This window comes from Hyaena hyaena, unplaced genomic scaffold, assembly GCF_003009895.1.
Source record: "Hyaena hyaena isolate Hyena2069 unplaced genomic scaffold, ASM300989v1 scaffold_451, whole genome shotgun sequence".
NCBI lineage: Eukaryota > Metazoa > Chordata > Mammalia > Carnivora > Hyaenidae > Hyaena > Hyaena hyaena.
Window position 1 is genome coordinate 739,593 of NW_024081080.1, and position 27,352 is coordinate 766,944.

General features: G+C 36.5%; 1 protein-coding gene across 3 annotated transcripts in view; it reads left to right on the forward strand.

Moving 5' to 3' along the window:
• TEX11 (testis expressed 11) overlaps positions 1-27,352 on the forward strand; it is a 230,575-nt gene that overhangs the window by 44,242 nt on the left and 158,981 nt on the right. For 2 of the 3 annotated variants that reach the window (XM_039253356.1, XM_039253358.1), the window contains exons 9-10: positions 2,513-2,527; positions 4,200-4,285. In XM_039253356.1, the coding sequence (XP_039109287.1) occupies positions 2,513-2,527; positions 4,200-4,285 (101 nt within the window). The remainder of the gene's footprint in view (positions 1-2,512; positions 2,528-4,199; positions 4,286-27,352) is intronic. The other variant, XM_039253357.1, reaches the window with a different exon arrangement.

A 27,352-nucleotide genomic window follows, 5' to 3' on the forward strand; every position in this document is an offset into this window, starting at 1 on the left:
TTTTCTAAACTCTTAATAGTTAAAATTATTTTTTTGTAAAATCTCTTGGATTGTTTGCATTTTAATGTTTTTACCACCTCTTTCTTTTGGCTCTGGCTCTGTTGCTATCTATTTCACGTTACAAATTACTAAAGTACAGAGACCTTTCCTTAATATATATACTTTGGAGAGTAAGTGGACATTGAATAGTATATTGAAAGATATGAGAGGAGACTCTTACGTGGTGTTTAGGAAAAGAAAATTTTTGGTATCTTGTACAGTATTAGAGGGAAAAGCACATGTAGAGAGAGAGGAAAGAGCTGAATTAGAAGATCTAGGATATATAACACAAGAGTAATTATGCCTTTGTCAGGATAGGGCTACTAGTAAATGACCTTTAATTCTAGAGTTAAGAGTTTGTATTTTATGTGGAAGGTGGTTGATAGAATTATCTTGTTAGGACACTAATAGTTTTAATTTTTTAAAGCTTATTTATTTATTTTGAGAGAGACAGAGAGCGAGCGTGCGAGCACAAGTGGGGAAGAGAGGCAGGATAGAGAGAATCCAAAGCAGGCTCCATGCTCATGGAACCTGACATGGGGCTCGATCTTACCACCCTGGGATCATGACCTGAGCTGAAATCAAGACTCAGATCCTCAACCAACTGAGCTACCCCGCTATTCCAGGACGCTAACAATTTTAAAGGTCAATGAAATTATTTAGTGTGTTTTTGATGGACTTAAGATTTAGACAGGGGATCTGAAAATCTAGAGCAGGAAATCTTACTAGAGAGGAAATGATTGGATACAGGTTAGAGAAGAGCTAACATAATGTTATTTGCTTAAAAGGAATGAATGAATTAAATAATCTAACCCTCTTTTTTCTGAGACATCTTCCTGTATGCCAAAACTGGGTTAGAAATTACTGTAAAGTGATAACGTGAGGGTAGAAGGTAATTCTGTATTGTTGAGAGGCAGATAAATCAAGTGTTTGGGAAATTGTGTCTTAGGGTACAAGAGAAATAACTAATGACCTATTGTTGATTATTATTGAGCTATCTGAGGATTAAAGAAAGCTGTCAGGGAGGGATTGGAAGGTAAATATCTTAAAGCCAGTAAGGAAGAAAGCCAGGCAATTATCATTCAATTATTTCTATACCATTTTAATTGAACAAAATTTAAAAATACATGATCTGTAAATGTATAAAAGTAACAAAACCACAAAGACAAATAGCTCGGAACTTGGGACTGGAAAAATAATACAAGGTTTGTTTTTTTGAGTTAAAATCCTAATATATAAAGTAAGTTGCAGATTATGAACTCATCCACTACTTAATTAAAAATACAAAGCCTCTGATTGAACTGAAAAGTTAGTGAACAAATGCATTTTTAGCAGCAGTATCTAATAGAGTTTTAAAAATCATCCATATAATCTCATATTGTCATTGTAAAGTAGATATTCAGTTGGAGCTATCATTTCTGGGCTGGTAGATATAGCAGTGGCTGGAGGTTCTAGAGATCCCGTGGGTCCTGGAGCTTGCATAAGTCCCTTTCTGTATGACCAATATTCAACAGACTTACAGATCTCTACCTTCTTGGTATTGGTTTTTTGCCATTGTTTTTTAAAAAAAATTTTTTCCCTAGTAAAACACTTTATTTTTTTTAAAATTTAATGTTTTCTTTCTTTCTTTCTTTTTTTTTTTTTTTACAAATAGTTTATTGTCAAATTAGTTTCCACATAACACCCAGTGCTCATCCCCACCAGTGTCCTCCTCCATGCCCATCCCCCCTCCCGCCCACATCCATCAGTCCTCAGTTTTTGACAGCATTCAAGAGTCTCTCATAGTTTGCCTCTCTCCCTTTCCCCCACCATTTCCCCCCTTCTTCTCCCCCTTGTTCCTCAGTTAAGTTCCTCCTAATCCTCCTATACGTGCAAACATATGATATTTGTCCTTCTCTGCCTTGTTTTTTTTTAAAATTTTTAATGTTTTATTCATTTCTGAGAGAGAGCGTGAGCAGGGGAGGGTCAGAGAGAGAGGGAGATACAGAATCTGAAACAGGCTCCAGGCTCTGAGCTGGCAGTCAGCACAGAGCCCAATGCAGGGCTCAAACCCATGAACTGTGAGATCATGACCTGAGCCGAAGTCGGACACTTAACTGACTGAGCCACCCAGGCACCCCTGTTTTTTTTGCCATTGTATATTGCTTATAAAATGAGAGGTTAGCACTCCATGGAAGGCTGGTAACATATTTTTAAAGACTTATTTTTGTGAATTTTAGTACTTCATACCCCATTTTGTCTGTTTTGTTCGCTGATCTACCTCTAATGACTAAACTAGTGCCTGATAGGTAGGAGATGCTTAGTACATATTTATTATTGAATCTATAAATGAGTGCATGGAGCAATATTAGTAGTTAAAAGATTTTTCTTGTCTTACAATGAAAATAAGCTGTGGGTCTCTTGAAAGATATTTTAGTATTTTATAGCTTTGTTGTTTTAACTTTATTATTTTGTATTCTTTTTTTGTTCCTAGGAGGTAACATTGAAAGTAAGTACACTTGAAGGTATTGTGAGGCTCCTGACAAATACTGAGGAAAGTGAATGAAGACTCAGTACAATTAGATGTTCATAGAAAGTTCTATTTTCCATTTTCTTCTGTATAAGTTAGTTGCAGGCTTCTCTGTAGCAAGTGGATGTGAGCTGCATTATGCCAATATAGCCGTATAATTGGTGTGTGAACCTTTGGGATCTGGGGCATGTAATGAGTTAAGCTTTTTCTGCTGAAATGTCAAGAATGCATTTAAGTACTTCTGGATTCTTGCCAGACCCACATTACCAAGGCTGTTCTTTAGTTTAGATTCAAATATACAGTAGGGTCTAAAGTGCTCAGGCATGCATATTGAATTTCTTTCTGAATGTACTGTAATTCAAAAGGAAACTTTTTTGAAGGAAGACAGGTCTTTACACATTACTTATGAATAACTTGCCTCAGATCTTGGATTCTTAATTGAAGGTCTGCGTCTCTAGTCTTATCAGGTAAAACTTATAAAGGATTCCATTATATGGGTATATCAGATTTTGGATAGATGGTATTTGTAAATATTGAAGGGAAGGGATAGTTGGATAAATTGTTAGTATTAAAAAATTTTTCTCTTATGCCATTTCCCAGTATTTTCACAGATGAAAATTACATACGATATGGCATTGATGCACAAAGATGCTGATAATCCATAAAAAGTATTTTCCTATGGCACCATTCACATACTCATTTCTACTTTTATCTTAGTGGTAATTTATGTAAAGAATATTTTTGTTGTGCGGGTGTCTGGGTGGCTCAGTTGGTTAAGCCTCCAACCTCGGCTCAGGTCATGATCTCACGGTTCGTGGGTTCAAGCCCCGTGTTGGGGCTGACTGACAGCTTGGAGCCTGGAGCCTGCTTTGGATTCTGTGTCTCCCTCTCTCTCTCTGCCCCTCCCCTGCTCACACTGTATCTCTTTTTCTCTCTCAAAAGTAAATAAACATTAAAAAAAAGAATATTTTTTTGTTAAAGAGTATTCATTACGCTATTTCTAAATAAGCCCTATGACTAGACAGTGTGTTGGATGTATTTCAAAACTTTAGAATTTTTTGAAATTTATTTTTGAGAGAGAGTGAGCAAGACGGGGCAGGGGAGGGGCAGAGAAAGACAGAGATAGAGAATCCAAAGCAGGCTCCATCCACACTATCAGCACAGAGCCCCATGTCAGGCTTGAACTTACAAACTGTGAGATGATGACTTGAGCTGAAGTCGGGCGCTAAACCGACTGAGCCATCCAGGCACCCCAAAACCTTAGAATGTTTAAAAACTTGTCTTGCTTAAAAAATATTCCCTTCCATGGTGATTTTTTTTTCTTTGACTGTACTCGCTGATCTAATTCCTTTTACTGGATCTGGCAACCTACAAAAGAGGTTGCCCTTTTGCTGGGCAATGATTAGGTTTCCCATTTCCTGTTACAAAGTACCTTTCAAGTTCTAGTAGTAATGTATTGTATATTCCATATATAACTAATGCCTCAACATGAATATTTTATAGCTTCTCTTCACATAATTTTGGAGGTTTTGATAAGGAAGAGTGGCTATTTTGATGTACAGAATACTTTATGTCTTAAAGACTCTTGAACTGTTACAGAGTTTTTAATGTTAAAGAAATCAAGAATCTGACTTTTTTTTTAATATTACAGACTGGATATCTTCATATTCTTTGTTACAACTTTGGAATAGAAGCCTACAAGCAGAATAAATATGAAGAAAGTTCCTTCTGGCTTAGGTAATATAAGTAAAATTAATGAATGTAAATTTAAGGATCTGATCATACAGTTCAGTTAATACTTAACTATATGGACTTTGTCAATTTAAACATTCTCTGACTTCAAAAGCCAACAAGCTGAATTTATTTATTCATTTAACATGTGTTGTTTATACTTACATGTTGCCAGTTGATAGGAAAATGTATTCCATTCTTGATGTAACGGAAGTGTATGTTCTTCTTTCATTCCTCCTGTATCACCATCAAGAATATGAAATTTAAACAATATTTTTTGCTTTGGTACATGTTGCTGTCTGCCAAACCCAGAGTGATGTAAGGTTAGATGGGTGAGAGTAAGATCAGGATCAGCTAAAATTGTTAGTTTTAAGTGATTTTGGTATTTTAATATCAGTCAAATAAGTATATATTTAGCACTTATTATATGATCAGTATTATACTAATATTTGCACTGTTTTGTTGAATCTGAAAATATTAAGGAAATAGTGTAAAAATATAACAACTATATACAAGAACTCTGTCTTTGGTCAAATATCCAGGCACAGCACTGGTTCTGACACATAGTAGATACTTAATAATTGCTAGTTAAAAGAGTTTATGTGAAAAATGTATTTTCTGGAGATGTCACATAAGGTGCTTTGCACATCAGGGGATTATGGAGTGAAATATATCAAATCAGTTCTGTTTCTCCATTCTCAGTATAGGGTTAGTTCTGGATATTTGGAGATGCTCTCAGGGTTAGTTTGACTATAGTGAAAATGTCATTAGCCATTAATGAAATAAATACAGATATGGTGTTTAAGATTATAGCAATTGCAGGTATATATAGCTCTAACAAAATATTTATGCAAATAACTTTTTATGTAAAAGACTTTTTCAAAGCCTAAAGATTGATCACAGTCTGTAAAGAACCATGTCTTGCAGAACAGGCTTATACAGTTATAAGAGATATACTTGTCTCAATTTAGAATGCTTCACACAAGTAGAAATCACTTTACCTTTATAAAATAACATTTTACTAAATTGAATTATTTCAGTTATAACCAAAGGAGCTGACTAGTTTATCATGGGTTTTATAACAGATTTCATTTAATTTGTTTAATGTTTTTTTTATTTTGGGTGGGGGAAGGGACAGAAAGAGGGGGAGCCCAATGTAATTTGAATCAACGACAGTGAGATCATGACCTGAGCTGAAGTCTGATGCCTAACCAACTGAGCCAGCCAGGTGCCCCTGTCAGATTTTTACTGTGTATTTATTGGCTATATTTCTAGGAATATAATTTGACCCACAGTCAGATTTTCATCAAAATCTATATGATAAATTTAATAGAGAACAACTGTATTTTGAGTCTTTTGTATTCTTGTAATTAGAATGAGATTGGGGAAAACAGGAAAAACTTGAATTTTATCTAGCCCTAGTTATTATATATCATTTTAATCTCTGCCTGATTGTGTTTATCTCCTCTTTTGGGGATATAAAAATAACTTGGTGAAATATTTTCAAATGCCCTAAAAAATTATGCTTTAATGAGTTGTAAAAGAGGCAAAAAATAATTAATCAATGTTATTAACAATAGGAATTTAAGCACAATACATAGTTTTTCTAGTATTAGATCAACTCAGTCAAAATTTTAATCATCTATGACTTTGGTGTGAAATTGTTAATATTGTGATACCTACTTTTTACAATTACACAACTTAAATATGTTGATATATGTATTGTAGAGCGTTCAGTAACTTGCTTGGGAAACAGAAAACTCCTCAGTAAATGGTAGCTGTTGTTGCTATCTCTAGATGTGTTTGCTGTTTACAGTAAATGAACCCTAATGTGGCCCAGTCCCCTAGTTTATTCTGAAATTTATCATAGTCAATCAAATGTGGATTACTTACTGATTTCCCAGGTAACTATATCATAAAGACAAACACCTACGTTTTCTATCCTACATTGCTAATCTTTGGAACCAATTTTCTTTCTGTTTTAATAATCCATGTGTTGACTATTGGGAGCAGTTGGTGATATAGCAGAAATAAATAGTTACTAATTAGGCACCTACACTATAAATTTTACACCAGAAGGAGGCCATGGAAAGTAAGTCTTTTGAAATTAGCATATATCTTAACGTAGAGTTTATATACAATTTGAAAGTACCCATTTCAGTCTAAAAGGAATAACCACAGTTTTACACAAATAAGATATAAAAATTGCTATATTATATTAGATTTGTTGAAATAGAAGCCTGGAACATAAAGGGTGGTGGTGGGTATTGTTTATAAAGTTCTTTTCTGCCCTCAATTCTTGTTAACACATCTCACTCAGTTCAGGACCTTTCTCAGTTTTTGTCTCTCCCTCCCTTCTTTTGCTATGAAAAGTTCAATAACAGCTGCTATTATTCTTGCTTTCTACCATACTCTTTTGATCATGTGTCCTTATTAGAGATGCCACAGATTAAGGGAAGGCTGCTGTAATTATGAATGAAATTTGGGAATCCTTTAGCCTACTTTATTATAGGCATCAAGGTACCTGGCTCAGTGTATTCAGTGACAAATTTAGTTAAGATCTGTTGAATGTAAAATTTGAGATCTCTGAAATCAGAATGCTAGCTTTGAAATAATATTTACGTGTTCTTTTTGTTTAATAAAACGCATTTTTTTTTGGCCACCTGGCTGGTTCAGTTGGAAGAGCATATGACTCTTAATCTTGAGGTGTGGATTCAGGCCCAATGTTGGGTATAGAGATTATTAAAAAATAAATTTAAAAACCCACATATTTTCCCTCCTACTCTTCTCCTTTTGTATTTCTTGCTTATTGAGCTCCTCTGTCTGCACCTAGCAGAAGACAAGTATAAGTAGATGGGAAGAGACTATTGATATAGAACTTTCTTTCTTCCATGGTGTAGGGGATTTCAATTACCCTGGTGGAATTTAAATTTAGTGTTGATTTTTTAAAGCCCTAATAATTTGGACATATATTATCCTGAATTTGGCTTTTTATAAAAGGTATACAGAAATTACACTGTAACTAACTAGTATTCTAAGAGAAGCTCTGGAAACCAAACAAATAAAAATAAGGCTAACTCAAAAGGCTTTGGGGTTACACTGATATACTGCAGAGATTTTACAGATTTTTTTTTCTCCATGGGAGGGGAGAAACCTTAATCCCAAAACCTTATTCATATTCTTAATCATGGATAATTTTTTTTTTATGTCTAGTAGTTTTTTTCTAAATAACTCAACTATGTTACATGGAGCTACTGGCTGGGAAATACCTGGGAGGCTGACTTTTTTTCCTTTTGCTGTAAGAAGACCTATTTGCTAATTGTGGCAAATTAAATGTCGGGGAGAACAATTAAAATGAAAGTGTAATACTCATGCATATAGTAAAAATGTTAAATTTCTTTGCTGATTAAAAAAAGATTTCTTTGCTGATTAAAGGAGTTACATATGCTAATTATAAAAATTTTAATGTTGCAAAAATATATGGTAAGTAAAAGTCCATTGTAATCCCACACTCTTAAATGCTCAGTATTAACATTTTAGTTTTTAAAAACGTTTAGTCATTTATTTTTAGTGGGGGGAGGGGCAGAGACAGGGAGAGAGAGAAAAAATTGCAAGTAAGCTCTGTGCTGTCAGTGCAGATCCCCACGTGGAGCTTGAACTCACAAACCATGAGATCATGCTAAAATCAAGAGTCCAATGCTCAAACTACTGAAGCCACCAAGGCATGCACACAGTTTTTAAAAGGTCTTTTAGTATGTTAAATGACAAGGAAGACATGACAATTATTGAAATGCATTTGGAGGGTTTAAGGGATTGGGTTTTTTCAAAATGGACTGTAAATAGGGAATATTAGTGGAATGAAAGCAAGCCAAAGACTATACATAGGACAGTTTCTAATTGGTGATCTCTTGTTAGAGACAGATGAGAAGATAACAGAAGATGAATTGAACAAAATCATGGAGAATTGGATAAAATCCTGAAGGTGTTCTATAAAAAATAATCTAATTGATCTTAATAAGTGAATTATAAATGACCCTACTTCTTTGACCTGCAGATCAGAAACTGCTTATAAAATCCTGAAGAGTCCTTTGTAGGTTAAATTGAGAGTATTTCTCAACCCTTTGTGTGAGAGCTCTGTGCTGCCCTTTCCCCTTCAGAATCCAAAGAAAGCATGATTTCTTTGTAGATTTTTTAATGCTTTTATTTATTTCTGAGAGAGAGACAGTGTGAGCAGAGGAGGGTCAGAGAGAGAGGGAGATACAGAATCTGAAACAGGCTCCAGGCTCTGAGCTAGCTGTCAGCACAGAGCCAGACGCGAGGCTCGAACCCACAAACCACGAGATCATGACCTGAGCCGAAGTCGGACGCTTAACCAACTGAGCCACCCAGTTCCCTGAAAGCATGATTTCTTGAGCATTCTTTTCTTTTTTAAAAAAAAATTTTAGGGGCGCCTGGGTGGCTTAGTCGGTTAAGCGTCCAACTTTCGCTTAGGTCATGATCTCGCGGTTCGTGGGTTCGAGCCCCACGTCGGGCTCTGTGCTGACTGCCGGCTCAGAGCCTGGAGCCTGTTTCAGTCTGTGACTCCCTCTCTCTCTGACCCTCCCCTGCTCACGCTGTCTCTCTCTCTCTCTCTCCTAGAAATAAATAAAACATTTAAAAAAAATTAATGTTTGTTCATTCTTTTTTTTTTATAAAATTTTTAAAAAATGTTTTATTTATTTCTGACAGAGAGAGAGACAGCACGAGCAGGGGAGGGTCAGAGAGAGAGGGAGACACAGAATCTGAAACAGGCTCTAGGCTCTGAGCTGGCTGTCAGCACAGAGCCTGACGTGGGGCTCAAACCCATGAACTGTTGAGATCACGACCTGAGCCGAAGTTGGACGCTTAACCGATTGAGCCACCCAGGCGCCCCAACATTTATTCATTCTTGAGAGACAGACAGATAGAGCACGGGTGGGGGAGGGGCAGAGAGAGAGAGAGGGAGACACAGAATCTGAAGCAGGCACCAGGCTCTGAGCTGTCAGCACAGAGCCCGACACAGGACTCGAATATGAACCGTGAGATCATGACCTGAGCCAAAGTCAGGCACTCAACTGACTGAGCCACCCAGACACCCCTCTTCAGCATTCTTCTGAGACCATGATTAAAGTTTATATATATATTTTTTAATGTTTATTTATTTTGAGAGGGTGGAAGGGCAGAGAGAGAAATACAAGTAGGCTCCTTGGCTGTCAGTGCAGAGCATGACGTGGGACTTGAACCCACGAACTGGGAGATCATGACCTGAGCTAAAACCAAGAGTCAGATGCTTAACCAACTGAACTACCCAGGCACCCATATAGTTTATATTTTCTTTAAAAAGCCCCACAACGTAGACTTAGTGTTGATAGATTTTTTTGGATTGGGTTGACAGTATGTTAGAGGAGGAGTAATTTTTGAGCTCTTCTTCTAACACCACTTCTAATTTCTCTAAAGCTAATCTAAAACCTGTCTCAATAGGTAGCTAATTTGAGTTGCTTCCTATTAGTTATGAATAGTTTTTACTCTGAACATTGTGTCCCAAAGTGAAGTGTGTCTTTTTCCTGCTTCTGTAAAACTTCTTGCATCTCTCATGGAATCAAAAGAGGAGAATTTAACAAAAATTATACTACTGTTTTCTAAATTCATAATGCTTAGAGGTAGTGAACTAGGTTAGTAATTTCCATTTTGGGCTTAAAAATAGCTAATATGTTTACAATAAGGAAGGTATGAGATATTTTTATTTATCAGTGCTTAGCCTTTACTGTGGTTATATAGGAATATATATCACCAGAGGTCTTCTGTTTTTTTTTTTTTTTAAAGACTTTATATTTTTAAGTAATCTCTACACACAACATGGGACTTGAACCTGCAACCCCAAGATCTCGTATCTCATGCTCTTCTGACTGTGCCAGCTACATATCCCACCAGAGGTCTCCTAATAAGGAAAGACCAAAGGAAATAGAAGTGTATTTTATGCACAAATATTAGTGATTCAATATAAGTGATTCAATATATATTTATTAGTGATTCAATATAAAAATTTTTCAAGGAAAATTTGTATCAGTTTTTTAAAGTTTATTTACTTTTTTAAGAGAGAATGAGAGAGAGACAAAGAATCCCAAGCAGACTTCACACTGTCAGTGCAGACCCCAATGTGGGGCTCGAACCCATAAACCACAAGACCATGACCTCAGTTAAAATTGAGTCAGCCACCCAACTGACTGAGCCATCCAGGCCCCTGTATCAGTTTTAATGCTACTTAATATTTATCCCTTTATTCTCCTTTAGCTCTCAGCCCAAAATCTTGAGAATTAGATAGTATTTAGTATTTAAAAAAAAATAATGCTTATTTATACTTGAGAGAGAGCAGGGGTGAGCAAGTGTGAGCGGGAGAGGAAAGAGAAAGGGAGACAGAATCTGAAGCAGGCTCCAGGCTCCAAGTTGTCAGCACAGAGCCTGATGCTGGGCTTGAACTCACAAGCCATGAGATCATGACCTGAGCTGAAGTAAGGATGCTTAACCACTGACCCACCCAGGTGTCCCAGCAGTATGATCAAGCAATATGATCTAAGGAACGATCACAGAGCTAGAGCTAGCAGTAGAACATCTGTTACTAATCAATTGTGTGACCTTGTGTCACTCATCTAACAATGTGCTTGCAATGTCCTTATCTGAAAAATGAGTACAATATTATCTGTGTCACAGGCTTGTAATGAGGATGACATAGGTGACATAATAGGACTTTGGAAAGTTGAGGGTATTATATAATTATAGACTATCATAAAATTATTAACTACAAATGATCATATACAAGACCTATTTTAATGATAACTGGAATGTATTAGCACCATCTTGTGGAAATAGAGTGAATTGTATAATAGCAACTTTTTTTTTTGATAATTGACCGTATGGCCAATTCTTTTTTTTTTTTTTTAAATTTATTTCTGAGAGAGAGAGAGAGAGACAGCGTGAGCAGGGGAGGGTCAAAGAGAGAGGGAGATACAGAATCTGAAACTGGCTCCAGGCTCTGAGCTGGCTGTCAGCACAGAGCCCTGCGCGGGGCTCGAACCCACGAACAGTGAGATCATGACCTGAGCCGAAGTCGGACGCTTAACTGACTGAGCCACCCAGGCGCCCCTGTATAACAGCAATTTTAACAAGAGGATAATTTACTAAAGATAACACTTTAGAGCTGTAAGAATCTTTATAGATCATCTAGTTGAGTAATTTAGGAACTATATTCTGTGGTGATTTCCGGTTCCTCCAGAACAGCTTCAGAATATCCTTTAAACTTTTTTAAAAAAATGTTTTATTTATTTCTGAGAGAGAGAGCGAGAGAGACAGCATTAGCAGGGGAGGGTTAGAGAGAGAGGGAGATAGAGAATCTGAAACAGACTCCAGGCTCTGAGCTGGTGATCCGCACAGAGCCTGACACGGGGCTTGAACCCACAAACTGTGAAATCATGACCTGAGCTGAAGTCAGATGCCTAACCGACTGAGCCACCCAGGCGCCCCCAGAATCCCCTTTAAAAGGAAACTGAGACTTAAGCCACAATTTCTGAGATACTCATCTTGATTCAGAGAAGTTAGACAGTCATTTTTTAAAGTAGTATATCTTTGTAAGATTTTTTTTATTTCTAGGAGAGAGAGAGAGAGACAGTGTGAGCCGGGGAGGGTCAGAGAGAGAGGGAGTCACAGACTGAAACAGGCTCCAAGCTCTGAGCTGGCTGTCAGCACAGAGGCCGACGCAGGGCTCGAACCCACGAACCGCGAGATCATGACCTAAGCGAAAGTCGGACGTTTAACTGACTAAGCCACCCAGGCGCCCCTGTAAGATTTTGTTTGAAAAAAATGATTAGCTTGCTTCCAGTTTGAAAATGACTGGTATTGATCAATTTCATCTTGTGTCGATAGGGAAATGTATACTTAGAGATATTTATACAGGGGCATCTAGTTGGGACACTAGATCTCCAGTCTTTTAGGAATAGTCTTTCTCCAGAGGTCAGATGTTCTGTCTTTGATTCCTGATTTTGACTAATTTGGGTCTTCTCTCTTCTTTTCTTGGTCAGTCTAGCTAAAAGTTTGTCAATTTGTTGGATCTTTTCAAACCGTCAACTTTTGGTTTTGTTGTTTTTCTATTGTTTTCCGGTTATTTCATTTAATTTCTCTTGTAATCTTTATGACTTTCCCTCTCTGTGCTTGCTTTAGATTTAGTTTGCTCTTTCTTTTCCATTTTCTTAATATGGAAAATTGAGATCTTAACTTCTCTTTCAGTATTACTTATAGGTATAAAATTTCTCCTAACCATTGCTTTCCATCCTATAAGTTTTGGTATGTTGTGTTTTCCTTTTCACTCAGCTCAAGATGTTTTCTAATTTCTCTTTTATATTGGGAATTTATTCTAATTTCTCTTGTGACTAATTGATTATTTAGGAGTGTGTTTAATTTCCACATATCTATTTGATTTCTAATTTAATTTCACTTAGGTGGATAACATCCTTCCTGTGACTTCAATTCTGTTAAATCTACTGAGGCTTTTTAATATGTTTTATTCTGGAGAATGTTCTGTGTGCACTTGAGAAGAAGCTGGAGTCTGTTATGTTAGTAGGTATATAGTGTTGTTCAAGTCTTCTCTATCCTTTTTGATGTTCTTCCTACTTCTGTTATTGAAAGTGGGGTATTGATGTCCTCACCTGTCATTGTTGAATTATGTAGCTCTTGATTCAGTTTCGTTAACTTTTGCTTTGTGTATTTTGGGGGCTTTGTCGTTAGGCTTATATATGTTTATAATTGTTCTATCATCCTGATAGATTAGCTCTTTTATCATTATAAAATATCCCTCTATCGCTGGTAACATTATTTTTGTCTTAAAGTCCATTTTGTCTAATATTGGTGTAGCCACTCTAGTTAGTGCTCTTAACAGCTCTTACTGTTTAACATGGTATATCTTTTTCCATCCCTTACTTTCAACTTCTTTGTGTATTTTAATCTAAAGTGTGTTTCTTGTCAACAGCATATAGTTGTATATTTTTAAGAAATTCAGTCTGAAATCTCTGCCATTTGATTTTATTGTTTAATCCATTCATCTTTCTAATGTTGACATTATTGTTGGATTTATATCCGATATCTTTCTTTTTGTTTTCTGCATGTCTCATGACTACCTATTTCAAATACTTTTTTCCTCCTTTACTTTTTATTCTCCTAAGTGAATATCTTTTGAGAATTAATGAATTTATTTTTATTGTGGTAATGAATATATATAACATAATATTTGCTATTTTAATTATACAACATTTGACATTAATTACATTCCTGGTATTGTACAACCATTATTATAATCTATTTCAAGAAATTTTTTCATCACCCTAAGCAGAAACTCTAGCTTTTGAACATTAGCTCCACCTTCCTCCTTCCCCCTTCCCCAGTCCCTAGTTTTCTTTAATCTACTTTATGTATTTGTCTTCTTGTGTCCTATTTCACTTAGGAGAGTATTTTCTTTTTTAAATGTTCATTTTTGAGAGGGGCAAGGGGCAGTGAGAGGAGAGAGAGGACCTGAAGTAGGTTCAGACCTGACAGCAGAGAGCCCAAAGTGGGGCTTGAACTCAGGAACTGTGAGATCATGACCTGAGGTGAAATCAAGAGTCAGATTCTTAACCAACTGAGCTACCTAGACGCCACATAGGAGAATATTTTCAAAGTTTATCCATGTTGTAGCATGTATGAGAACTTCATTCCCTCTTTTTTTTTTTTTTTACCAATAATTTATTTTATTGTGGTAACATATACATAACATAAAGTTTACTACCGTTTTAATCATCTTTAAGTATACAATTCAGTGGCATTAAGTACACTCACAGTGTTGTATAACCATTACCACTGTCTGTTTCTGGAATGGTTTCATAATCCTAAACAAATTCCGTACCCATTAAACAGTAACTCCCCATTCCTCCCACCCCTAGTAACCTGTATTCTATTTTCTATCTCTATGTCTTGGTATATTTTAGGTTCCTCATGAGTAAAGTCATATATTATTTGTCATTTTGTGTTTGGCTTACTAGAATAATGTTTTCAGTGTTCATCCATGTAGCACGTATCAGTGGTTTTTTATGGGTGAATAATACTCCATTTAATGGATTTACCACAATTTGTTTATCCATTCACCAGGTGATGACAACTTGGATTATTTCCATCTTTTTTGTTATTGTGAATAATAATACTATAAACATGGGTATATATGTATCTGCTTGAGTCTCTGCTTTCACTTCTTTTGTGTATATACCTAGGAGTGGAATTAACTTGGTCTTGTAAATGGATGTTTTATAGTATACCATTTAAATTGTTTAATTTTTAAAATTACGTGTTTATTTTCTTTATGGTTGTTCTTGGGCTTACAATTATACATCTTAATTTATTAGAAGCTACTTCAGATTTATATTAACTTTTATTAATTATAGAAGTTTTACTTCTATATTAACTTGGTTCCCTTTTCTCTTTTTTGCTATGCTAATCATACATGTTGTGTCTACATATGTTTATTCATTTTTATTTTTTTATTTTTTTCTTAAATAGTTTATTGTCAAGTTGGTTTACATATAACACCCTGTGCTCATCTCAACAAGTGCCCTCCCCCATGCCCATCAGCTCCCTTCCCCTCGCCTCTCCCTACATATGTTTAAACACTTAACAATACATGGTTACAATTATTGCTTCATATAATCTTATATATTTTATTTTTTTAATTTTTTATAAATTTTTTAAATGTTTTTATTTCTGAGAGAGAGAGAGAGAGAGACAGACAGACAGCGACAGCATGAACAGGGAAGGGTCAGAGAGAGAGGGAGATACAGAATGTGAAGCAGTCTCCAGGCTCTGATCTAGCTGTCAGTACAGAGCCCGATGCGGGGCTCGAACCCATGAACTGTGAGATCATGACCTGAGCTGAAGTTGGACGTTTAACTGACTGAGCCACCTAGGCGTCCCTAATCATATATTTTAAAGGAGACTAGAGAAAAAAGGAGGACATAAATATTTTTATAGAATCTTTGTATATTAGCCTTCTCATCAGTTTTGGTTTTCTTCATTTATTCCTGTAGATTTAGGTTAACATTTGGTCGTATTTCCTTACTCTAATTATATTTATTCCCACTCATTTATTTGTGTTCTCATAGTAAAATATGTTAAATACATAATGCCCCAATAATAAAATTTTATAGATATTTATGTAGTTGCTTTTTAAATAAGGAAGGAAATAAGAAATAAGTAATCATATTATCTTTTATAATTATTCAAATAATTACTAACACATTTTTTTTCATATGAATTCACATTATTGTCTTGGGTCATTTGCTTTCAGCCTGAAGAATGTCCTTTTGTATTTCTTTAAGTCAGACCAGCTAGCAGGAAATTCAGTTTTTGTTTACCTGGGAATGTAGTTAGTCTTCTTTTGAAAAATAATGTCTTTAGATACAAGATTCTTAGTTGACAGTTTTTTCTCTTTAAGCATTTTGAATGCGTCATCTGGGCTTTCTGGCACTGATTATTTGTGATAAGGAGCCAGCTTTTATTCCTGTTATTTCCTTTTAAATGACTAGTCATTTTTCTCTAACGCTTTCAAGATTTTCTCTTTATCTTTGACTTTCAGTAACTGGACCATGATGTATCTGGGCATGGATTTGTTTGTGTATGTGTGATCCTACTTGGAATCCATTAAAATTCTTGGATGTGTGGATTATTGTTTTCCATCAAATTTGGGAAGTTTTTAACCGTTATTTCTTTGAATATATTTTCTATTCCTTTCTCTTGCTTTTCTCCTTCTGGTACTCTTTGCATATGTTGTTTAATGCTGAACGATGTCTGACACATCTTTGAAGCTCTTCTTTTTTTCCCACTCTTTCCCTGTTTTTCTTCAGATTTGTATAATCACTATCAGTCTCTCCTCAAGTTTATATATATTTTTGCCTGCTCAAATCTACTATCGAGGCTTTCTAGTGCATTTTTCATTTCGGTTCTTGTACTTTTCAACTTCAGAATTTCTACTCCGTTCTTTTTTATAATTTCGATCATTTAATTGTTATATTCTTATATTTAAATTCTTTTATTTTTTATTTTTATTTTTTTCTTTTTTTTGTACTCCCAGGGGCCAAGGCCTTGGGCTTGGTATCCCTAGAAAGGCAAGCCAGCTCTGACACTACCTCCTCGCCTCCATCCCAAACCCTTCTCGGTCCAAGGCCATTTCAGGACCTCCGAGGGTCCTAAGCACTCAGACCTGATCACCCCATTCCAAATTATATACAATATATCAACTGAACCCACATCCTACATCAACTATAATTCATTATCTATGGCTTATGTACCAGTTAAGAGATTACTTATTGTGGTAGACGTATTAATTTCGATTTGCAGTTTTCAGAGTGAAAACATTATTTCGGGGTTCAAAAAAGTTCGTGGACTGCCACTGGTGACTGCATCAGACTTCCCCCATCCCGGTCCCCTCACGAGCCGCCTCAGCGCCCTCCCTCCTCGCTACGTGTCTCCTCGCAACCCTCCCCGCTCTCACCTGCCCACCTCTCCACCAGCTCCCCGCTCTGTCTGCCTCCATCCAGCCAGACTCCCGCCCACCCTGGTGTCAGGTGCCAGCCCAACCAGACCTGCCGCCCCGCCGCGGCCCTCGCCTGAGCCTCTGGTTGGCTCCCTAAATTCTTTTAATGTTTATTGATTTTGAGAGAACTTGAGTAGAGGAGGGACAGAAAGAGGGAGACAGAGAATCTGAAGCAGGCTTCACGCTCTGATCTGTCAGCACAGAGCCCAATGCAGGGCTCGACCTCATGAACCATGAGATCATGACCTGAGCTGAAGTCAGACGCATAACTGACTGAGCCACACAGATGCCCATAATGAACTGTATGTTTATAATGGCTACTTTGAAGTATTGAAGTGCAACATCTGGGACCTCTCAAAGTCAGTTTCTGTTGCCTTCTCTTTATCCTCTGTGTAAGTCACACTTTACTATTTTATTGCATGTATTGTTAATATTTTGTTGAAAACTAGATATTTTGGATAATATCTTGTAGCATGTCTGGATACCAATTTCCCCCCTTTCTGGAACTTATTGTTCTTTTTATTGTTTGGTCATTTGTTTAATTGGTCATTTGGACTAATTCTGTTTTTTTTTTTCTCACAATATGTGATCTCTACTGTTCCTGCTCAGAGTTTTTCCCCTTGTTTTTGTCTTCCTATGGCTTTCTAGGCTTCACCTCTGCATCCCCATAAGCTACTTATTGGTCAAAGATTGTATTTAAGGCCACTTAGCCAGTTAGATATTCACTCTTTCCTGTTGGAAAGTGTATTTGACTTAGAGGTTGTTTTCATAGTTCAGTGAGTTTATTATTTTGCTGTGCATTTTGCCAGGGGCTAAGAGCTATTAGGTTATTTTTCTGATCATGTCTGAGAGGGCAGTCTTGGGCATGTGCACAATCTCCCAGACCCTCAAATATGAGTGCAATTTGAATTTTGAAAAAAGACATGTTTTAGATTTGCAACACAATTGAGAGGAAGGTACAGAGATTTTCCACGTGCTCCTTGATCTTGCACATTCATAGACTCATTCTAATCAGTATTACTTACCAGAATGGCACTTTTTTTTTTTTTTTTACTAAGGATGAACCTACATTGACACATTGTAATCCCCCAACTCTATAGTTTGCCTCAGGGTTCACTTTTGCTGTTGTATATTTTACAGGTTTAAACAAATGTATAAAGACATATGTCCACCATTACAACATTTTAGTATCATACAGAATAGTTTCACTGCCCTAAAAATCCTCTGTGTTCTGCCTGTCAATCCCTCCCTTTTCCCTAAACTCTATCAACCACTGACCTTTTTGGCAAAAAACAAACAAACAAACAATTGTTTTGCCTTCTCTGGAATGTTGGAATCATATAGTATATATCCTGTCATATTGTCCTTTTTTCACTTCATAATAGTGTTTTATGTTTCTTCCATGTGGTTTCTTGTGTCAATAGCTCATTTATTTTTAGTGCAGTATAATATTCCATTGGCTGGATGTACCACAGTTTATTTGTCCATTTCCCTACTGAAGGACATCTTGGTTGCTTCCTAATTTTGTCAGTTATGAATAAAGCCACTATAAACATCCACATACAGATTTTTGTGTGACCATGTTTTTTGTGGAGCTTACAAGGAGTGTGATTGCTGGGTCATGGTAAGAATATATTTAGTTTTATAAGGAACCACCAAATTCTCTTACAGTGGCTGTATAATTTTGTATTCCCACCAGCAATGTATGAGAGCTCTGTTACTCCACATTCTCACCAGCATTAGGTGCTTGTCAGTGTTTTAGACTTTGGCTATTTTGATAGGTGTGTATTGTTATTTATTTTATTATGGTTTTAATTTACATTTTCCTCATGACATATGATGTGGAACATCTTTTCATAGGCTTATTTGCCATCTCTATTTCGTTTTAAAAAAAATTTTAATTGTTTTATTTATTTATTTTTTTAATGTTTTTATTTATTTCTGAGAGAGAGAGAGAAAGGGAGACAGTATGAGCAGGGGAGGGTCAGAGAGAGAGGGAGACACAGAATCTGAAGCAGGCTCCAGGCTCTGAGCTAGCTGTCAGCACAGAGCCCAATGTGGGGCTTGAATCCACGAACCTTGAGATGATGACCTGAGCTGAAGTTGGACACTTTACCGACTGAGCCACCCAGGCGCCCCAATATTTTATTTATTTTTGAGAGAGAGAGAGAGAGAGATAGCGTGAGAAGGGGAGGGTCAGAGAGAGAGGGAGACACAGAATATGAAGCAGGCTCCAGGCTCTGAGCTAGCTGTCAACACAGAGACCAACGCGGGGCTCAAATCCACAAACCATGAGATCATGACCTGAGCCGAAGTCGGACACTAAACTGACTGAGCCACCCAAGCGCCCCTGCCATCTCTCTCTTTTTTGGTGAGGTATTTGTTAGGAACTTTGGACCATGTTTTAATTGAGTTGTTCATTTTTTTTCTTTCTTTTTATTGTTGAGTTTTGAGAGTGTTTTTTGGTGTATTTTAGATATCAGTCCTTTATTAGGTATGTCTTTTGCAAATATTTTCTCAGAATCTGTGGCTTGTCCTTTAATTCTCTTGATACTGTCTTTCACAAAGCAGTGTTTATCATTTATTTATTTATTTAGATTGTATTTTTAAGTAATCTCTGTACCCAACTTGGAGCTTGAACTTACAACCCCAAGATCAAGAGTTGTATGCTCTAATGACTGAGCCAGTCAGACACCCCAGAAGTTTTTAATTTTAATGAAACCTAGCTTATCAGTCATTTATTTCATAGATTGTTTCCTTGGTATTGTATCTAAAAAGACATCATAATACTCAAGATCATCATTTAGGTTTTATCCTATATTCTAGAAGTTTTATAGCATTGCACTTTACATTTAGGTGTGTGATCCTTTTTGAGTTAATTTTTGTGAGAGGTGTAAGGTCTGTGTCCAATTTCTTTTTTTTTTGGAGGCGGAGGAGCATGTTGAGGTTCATTTGTTCCATCATTTGTTGGAAGAAACTATCTTTGATCCATTTTATTGCCTTTGCTCCTTTGCCAGAGATCAGTTTAAGGTATTTATGGGGGCTCTCTATTCTGTTCTACTAATCCATTTGTATTTTCTTTAGCCAGTTCCTTGATTACTGTAATAATGCACTATCTTGATTGCTGTAACTTTATAATAAGCCTTAAAATTGTGTAGTGGCAGTCCTGTCCTGCAGTATTGTATTGTTTATTCTCATCTTTTGCCACTTCGTAGAAACTTTAGAATGTTGAGCCAGCCTTGCATACCTGAGATAAATTTCACTTTGTTGTTGTGTATAATTTTTCAAAATTATTTTTTGTATTTGATTTGCTAATATTTTATTGAGGATTTTTATATCTATGTTCATGACATGTATTGGTTCATAGTTTTCCTATAATGTCTGATTGGTTTGGGTATTGGGGTAATGCTGGCTTCATAGAATGACTTAGGGAGGCCATATTCCGTCTGCTTCTATCATAAAGATATTGTGGAGAATTGGCATAATTTCTGCCTTAAATGTTTAGTAGAATTTACCAGTGAGCACCGAGCTTGGTGCTTTCCGTTTTGGAATATTGTTAATTTTTGATTCGGTTTCTTTGATAGATAAGGACCTATTTAGAGTGTTTGTTTTTGTGTGAGTTTTGGCTGCTTGTTTCTTTCTTTTTCCCAAACATTTTTAAAGTTTATTTATTTTGAGAGAGAGAGAGACAGTACAAGTCGGGGGGGGGGGGGGACAGAGAGAGAGGGAGAGAAAGAGAATCGAGGCAGGCTCTGCACTGTCAGCGCAGAGCCTGATATGGGGCTGGAACCCACAAACTGTAAGATCATGACCTGAGCCGAAGTCAGATGTTTAACTGACTGAAGTCACCCAGGTGCCCCTGCTTGTATCTTTCAGGTAATTGGTCCATTTAATCTAGGTTATCAAATTTGTGGGCATAGAGTTATTTATAGTATTCCTTTATTGCCCTTAAAATTCTCATGGTATCTGTAGTGATATTCCCTTTTTCTTTTTCTTTTTCTTTTTTTTTTTTTTTACGATTTTTTAAAAGTAATCTCCACCCAACATCAGGCTCACACTCACAACCCCACGATCAAGAGTCACAAGCTCTACCACTGAGCCAGCCAGGTGCCTCTCATTTCTAGTATTAATAGTTTGTATACTCTCTTTTTTTCTTAGTGAGCCTGGCTAAAGACTTATCAGTTTTACTGATTATCTCAGATACTAGCTTTTGATTTAATAGATTTTACTCTATTGAGCTCTATTTATTTCTTGTTTTCAATTTTATGATCTCTATTGATTTCTTGTTCTCAGTTTTATGATTTCTGCTCTAATTCTTCTCAGTTTTTCCCTTCTGATTTCTTGGGATTTAATTTGCTTGTCTTTTTATAGTTACTTAAGGTGGAAACTTAGATTATTGATTTTAGATCTTTTCTAATCTATATTTTCAGTGATATAAATTTTTCTCTAAGCACTGCTTTTGCTGCATCTCACACATTTTGATAAGTAGTGTATTTATTTTAATTCAGGATAAAATATTTTTAAACTTATTTTGAAATTTCTCCTTTGACCCATGTGTTATTTAGAGGGGTATTGTTTAATCTCCAAATATTCGGGGATTTTTCAGTTATCTTTCCATTATTTACTTCTAGTTTAATTCCATTGTGGTCTGAGAGCAGACATTATATAATTTCAATACTTATAAATTTGTTAGTGTGTTTTATGGCCCTCAATGTGGTTTATCTTGGTAAATGTTCCATATGAGTTTGATAAGAATATGTATTTTGCTGTCATTGAATATAGTTAGTAGTCTATAGATGTCAGTTATATCCAATTGATTGATGATGTTGTTGAGTTCAACTATGTTCTTACTGGTCTTTTTTTTTTTTTTTTTTTTGCCTGCTCTATTTCTGAGAGAGTGGTGTTGAAATACCCGACAATGATAAGTTCATCTGCTTTTCTTGGCTGTTCTAATCAGTTTTTGCCTCACACAGTTTGATGCTCTGTTAGGATTATACACATTAAGAATTGTATGTCTTCTTGGAGTTTTGACCCATTTATCATTGTTATGCCCTTCCTTATCCCTAATATTTTCCCTTACTTTGAATTTTGCTGACTGAAATTAATATACCTACTCCTGCTTTCTTTGGATAGTGTTAGCATGGTATATCTCTTCTTTGTTTACTTTTAATCTTTATCTGTCTTTATATTTAAAGTGTTTTTCTTGTAGACAACATATAGTTGGGGTATATTTTTTGATCCACTTTGACAGTCCCTGTCTTTTAATTGGCGTATTTAGACCATTGAAATTCAAAGTGGTGATGGTATTGTTGGATTAATATCTACCATATTCATTACTGTTTTCTATTTGTTGCCCTTGTGTTTTTTTTTCTACTGTAGTTTGTAGTTTTATTTTTCATTTTTTTTTAATTTTTTTAATGTTTTTATTTATTTCTAGGAGAGAGAGAGAGAGAGAGAGAGACAGCGTGAGCAGGGGAGGGCCAGAGACAGGGAGACACAGACTCTGAAATAGGCTCCAGGCTCTGAGCTGGCAGTCAGCACAGAGCCCGACGCGGGGCTTGAACCCACGAACCGTGAGATCATGACCTAAGCGAAAGTCGGACGCTTAACCGACTAAGCCACCCAGGCGCCCCTGTAGTTTGTAGTTTTAGTTGAGTGTTTTATATGATTCCATTTTTCTCTCTTTAGCATATAAGTTATACTACTTTTTTTTAAGATTTTAGTTTTAAGTAATGTCTATACCCAGGTTGGGCTCAAACTCACAACTCTGAGATCAAGAGTAGCATGCTCCACTGACTGAGCTAGTCAGGTGCCGCATTTCTTTTTATTTTCACTTTTTTAGTGGCTTTCCCAGAGTTTGCAATATACATTTACAATTAATCCAAGTCCACTTTCAGGTAACACTATACCACTTCATGGGTAGTGTCAGTAATTTGTAAGAGTTCTTCAGAATTCCCCCTTCCCATCCATTTGTATCATTGCTGTCATTTATTTTACTTTATTCTAAGCTTTACTTTATTTTATATAAAATCTATAAACAAGTATACATAATTGAATATATTGTTGCAATTATTTCAAATTGTTTTGTTAGAAAAATTAAGAGTTAGAAAGATGAAAGTTTTTATTTTACTTTTACTTATTCCTTCTTTGATGCTCTTCCTTATTTTATGTAGATCTGAGTTTCTGACCTATATCATTTCCCTTCTTTCTAAAGAACTTCAGTTAACATTCCTTGTAAGGCCAGTCTACCAGCAATAAATTCCCTCAGTTTTTGTTTATCTGAGAAAGTCTTTATTTTTCCTTTAGTTTTGAATGATATTTTCTTAGGGCTCAGAATTATAGGTTGGTGGTATTTTTCTCTCAACACTTTAATATTTCACTGCATTCTCTTGTAATTATGATTTTTGTACTTTTATGGATAAGGTATTTTTTTCCTCTAGCTTGTTTAAGGATTTTTTCTTTATCTTTGATATTCTGTAATTTGAAAATGATATGCCTAGGGTGATTTTTTTTTTTTGTATTTATACTGCTTAGTGTTCTCTGAGATTCTGGGATCTGTCATTTGATATCAGACATTAATTTAGGGAAATTCTCATTCACTATTGTTTCAAAATACTTCTGTTTCTTTCTCTCTTTTGGCTCCTTTTTGTATTCCCATTATACTGACATTATATCTTTTGTAGGTGTACCATAGTCTTTGGATATTCTATTCTGGGTTTTTTTTTCAGTCTTCTCTTTGCTTTTCTGTTTTCAAGAATACTCATAGATTTTTTTCCTCAGCCATATCCAGTATATTAAAAAGCCCATCAAATATATTCTTCATGTCATTTTCATGTCTTTTCTAGTTCTAGCATTTCTTTTTGGTTCTTTTTTAGAATCTCCATCTCAATGCTTACATTGCCTATCTGTCTTATTTTAATTTCTGGACTGATGATTCTAATATCCTTGCCATATCTGGTTCCAGTGCTTGGTCTGTCTGTTCAAATTGTGTTTCTTTTTGCCTTTTGGTATTCCTTGTAATTTTTCTTAATAGCTTGACATGTTGTACTGGGTAAAAGGAACTGCTGTAAATAGGTCTTTATTAATGTGGTGGTTAGGTGTTGGGGGAGGGTAAGAGTTCTGTAGTCCTGTTTTACTTCTTAGTCTTTTGGTGAGTGTATGCCTCTGAATTGTGAACTTCACAAGTGTTTACTAGTTTTTTTTTTTCACTCTTAGATGGTATAGCATGGCTAGAGTAGTCTAGGGTTGAGTATTTCTCTTCACCAGGTTAGGTAGGCTCTGATAATACCCCAGGAGGTTAGACAGTAGTTAACTAGTTTCCCTTGAAGGCAGGCCTTGTTAAGAACAGATTGTTTCCTTATCATCAATTTCTGACAGAGCCCAAGAGGATTTTCTCTGATATTTACTAGGGGCCTCTTGAGCTCCTGGAGGTAAATCTGACCATATTGTGGGTATCCCCCCTAAGACTATGTTTTCCTAGAGTTTTAAATTCTCAGACTTATTCACAATGAGCCTCCAGCAATCTGTCAATTATAGTTCACAATTTCCTGCCTCAGCTCTGTTCCCTTAGCAGTTTCCACTGGTGAGTCCCTCCTGTGGTAAGCCACAGTTCCTTGTATTTGCCTGTCCAACTCTCCATTGTGGGGGCCAGTGGTTTGCTCTTTGTCCTCTCCTCTCTTAGGGATCCAAGAAGAGTTATTGATTTTTTAGTCTTTACAGCTTTTTACCTGTTGTTAGGATGAAGTAGTGACTTCCAAGTTCCTTACATGTGAAACCGAAAACTGGAAGTGTGATTTGAATTTTAAGCTTGGCTTCCTTACCTTGGATAAGAGTAGTTAAATTTTCAGTGTTTGGTAAGAGGTTCTACTTAAGCCACTTGAGCCACCCAGGCTCAGGGTTGTTCTGTTTTTTTTAAGTGGGCTCCATTCCCAGTGTGGGGCCCAGTGCAAGGCTTGTATGTCGATCCTGAGATCAAGACCTGAGCTGAGATCAAGAGTCGGATGTTTAAGTGACTGAGCCACCCAGGCGCCCCAGGCTTAGGGCTCTTTGTTGATGTATCTCTGTGTGCCTTGAGGAATGCTTTCTAGTCTGCCTCACATATCCTTCTGATAGCTCTTGAGGGGGTTCAGCTAGAGCATATGCATGGCCTTCTGTATCCCCAGGGATGAGTGTGACCTCCCATATTATTCTTCTTGGCTGTTCCCTTTCCTGGTTCTCTCTGTTAAAATTCTTGCTAGTCTGCTATGTTACTTGTTGCTACTCTTATCACGGAGCTACCAACCCCCTCCTAAATTGCTCACCACCAAGATTTCCTTTGTTTTGACAGTGCCCTCAGGCAAGAACTTTTTGTCCATTCCAAATAAGTCAGTCCTCCCAGGCATAGATGGTGAGCTCCTTTTCTTTATTGCCTATTCCTCCCCCTGGAGTGTATGCCACACTACTGGAGTTGGTGGTTGGAGCATGGTTTGCTCTTTCTGGTATAAGAGTGGATGTTGGGGAGATTTGTAACCTTTGATCTTCTTAGCATGCCCTCCTGTCATGGAACCTCTGCGTAATGAGTCAGTCTGGTTGAAGGTGTTCGGGGTCCACTGGGACCTGTCACCCCTAGGGAAAGAGGCCTTACCCTAAGAGTGAAAACTGGGTGGGGAAAGGAAGACCCTGTCCTCTAACTGTGCCTGCCCAGAATAGTACCTCCACAGCACAGGTCCGGAGAGGATAAGACAGGCTGGCAGTCTGCCCATCCTAGGTGAAACCATAGCCTAGGAGTCTAGGAGCTGTAGGGAAAGGGAGTAGTTTTCATCACAGGGAGCTGGTGTGGATAGGAGCAGATTGTGACTTAAATGCCACAGACTCTCACTGTTCTTACTGAGATTTAGTTGTTGTTTTGTTGTTGTTGTTTTGTTTTTACAGAAATATTTTTCCATTTGCCATATGCCCTTCGGAAGATTTCCAGAGACTTTAACTGGTTGTTTGTTTTAATGATTTTTCTAGGCAAATGGTTGTTTCACTAGGGAGAGGGTCCAAAGAGCTCCTTGTACCACCATTGCAGAAGTTTTATCCTCATTGGTTATTATTATTTTTTTTACTTTTACTGTTTTTATTTTATTTTATTTATTTATTTATTTTAAAATAGTTTGTTGTCAAGTTGGTTTCCATATAACACCCAGTGTTCATCCCAACAAGTGCCCTCCTCCGTGCCCATCACCCCCCTTTCCCTCTCCCCCAACCCCATCAGCCCTCAGTTTGTTCTCAGCATTCAGGAGTCTCTCATGGTTTGCCTCCCTTCCTCTCCCCTCCTATATGTGCAAACATATGGTATCTGTCCTTCTCTGTCTAACTTATTTTGCTCAGCATAACACCCTCAAGGTCCATCCATGTTGCTACACATGGCCAGATTTCATTCTCTCTCATTGCCATGTAGTATTCCATTGTATAGATAAACCACATCTTCTTGATCTATTCATCAGTTGATGGACATTTAGACTCTTTCCATGTTTTGGCTATTGTTGAGAGTGCTGCTATGAACATTGGGGTACATGTGCTCCTATGCATCACTATTCCTATATCCCTTGGTTAAATTCCTAGCAGTGCTATTGCTGGGTCATAGGGGAGTTCTATTGTTAATTTTTTGAGGAACCTCCACACTGTTTTCCAGAAGGGCTGTACCAGCTTACATTCCCACCAACAGTGNCTCTTTCCATGTTTTGGCTATTGTTGAGAGTGCTGCAATGAACATTGGGGTACATGTGCCCCTATGCATCAGCACTCCTGTATCCCTTGGTTATTTTAAAAACAGGAAGTAGGTTTAATATACCAAAGGAGACCTCTATGAGATAGAGCTTAGAATAACTAGGCTCATGTTGTATTCTTGTTAGTGATCTGAAAACTCAGTTTGGTAATTCTGAATCTTTTAGAGTTTTTTTAGAAGGAATATTTCAAAGTAATGTCTTCAATTTGGTTCAGCTCACGAAAATTTTTCTGACATCTTTCCTTGGAATACCAATTTTATGGTGAATAATCTCTGTTTTGCTTTTTAAGTTTTAGGTTTTAAAACCGTGAGGCTCATATTAATATATTTTTTGTGGTTATCAGAATGTCCCATAGATAATATGGTTTCCTAATTAAAGCATAGACTGGAAATCATATTTCACTACTTCCCAGCCCTTCACTCTAATTTTCAGTACCAATCTAGGATATATTAGAAATCACTTCACTGATAAATTGGTTCATTCAGCTGCAAAATGGAACTAATAGTGCCTCACGAGGGTGTTGTGAAGCTTAATAAATATTGCTAAAACATTTGTTTCTGTGAAAACTCCTGTATTTTGTTTCATTTTAAAAATATATTTGTATTTCTTAGAATTTAAATTGTGCTTATTGAGTAAGAGCTTATGTACACATGTAAACTAGTTTAATGCAACAAAATACTATATATATAGGACATCTATATAAAA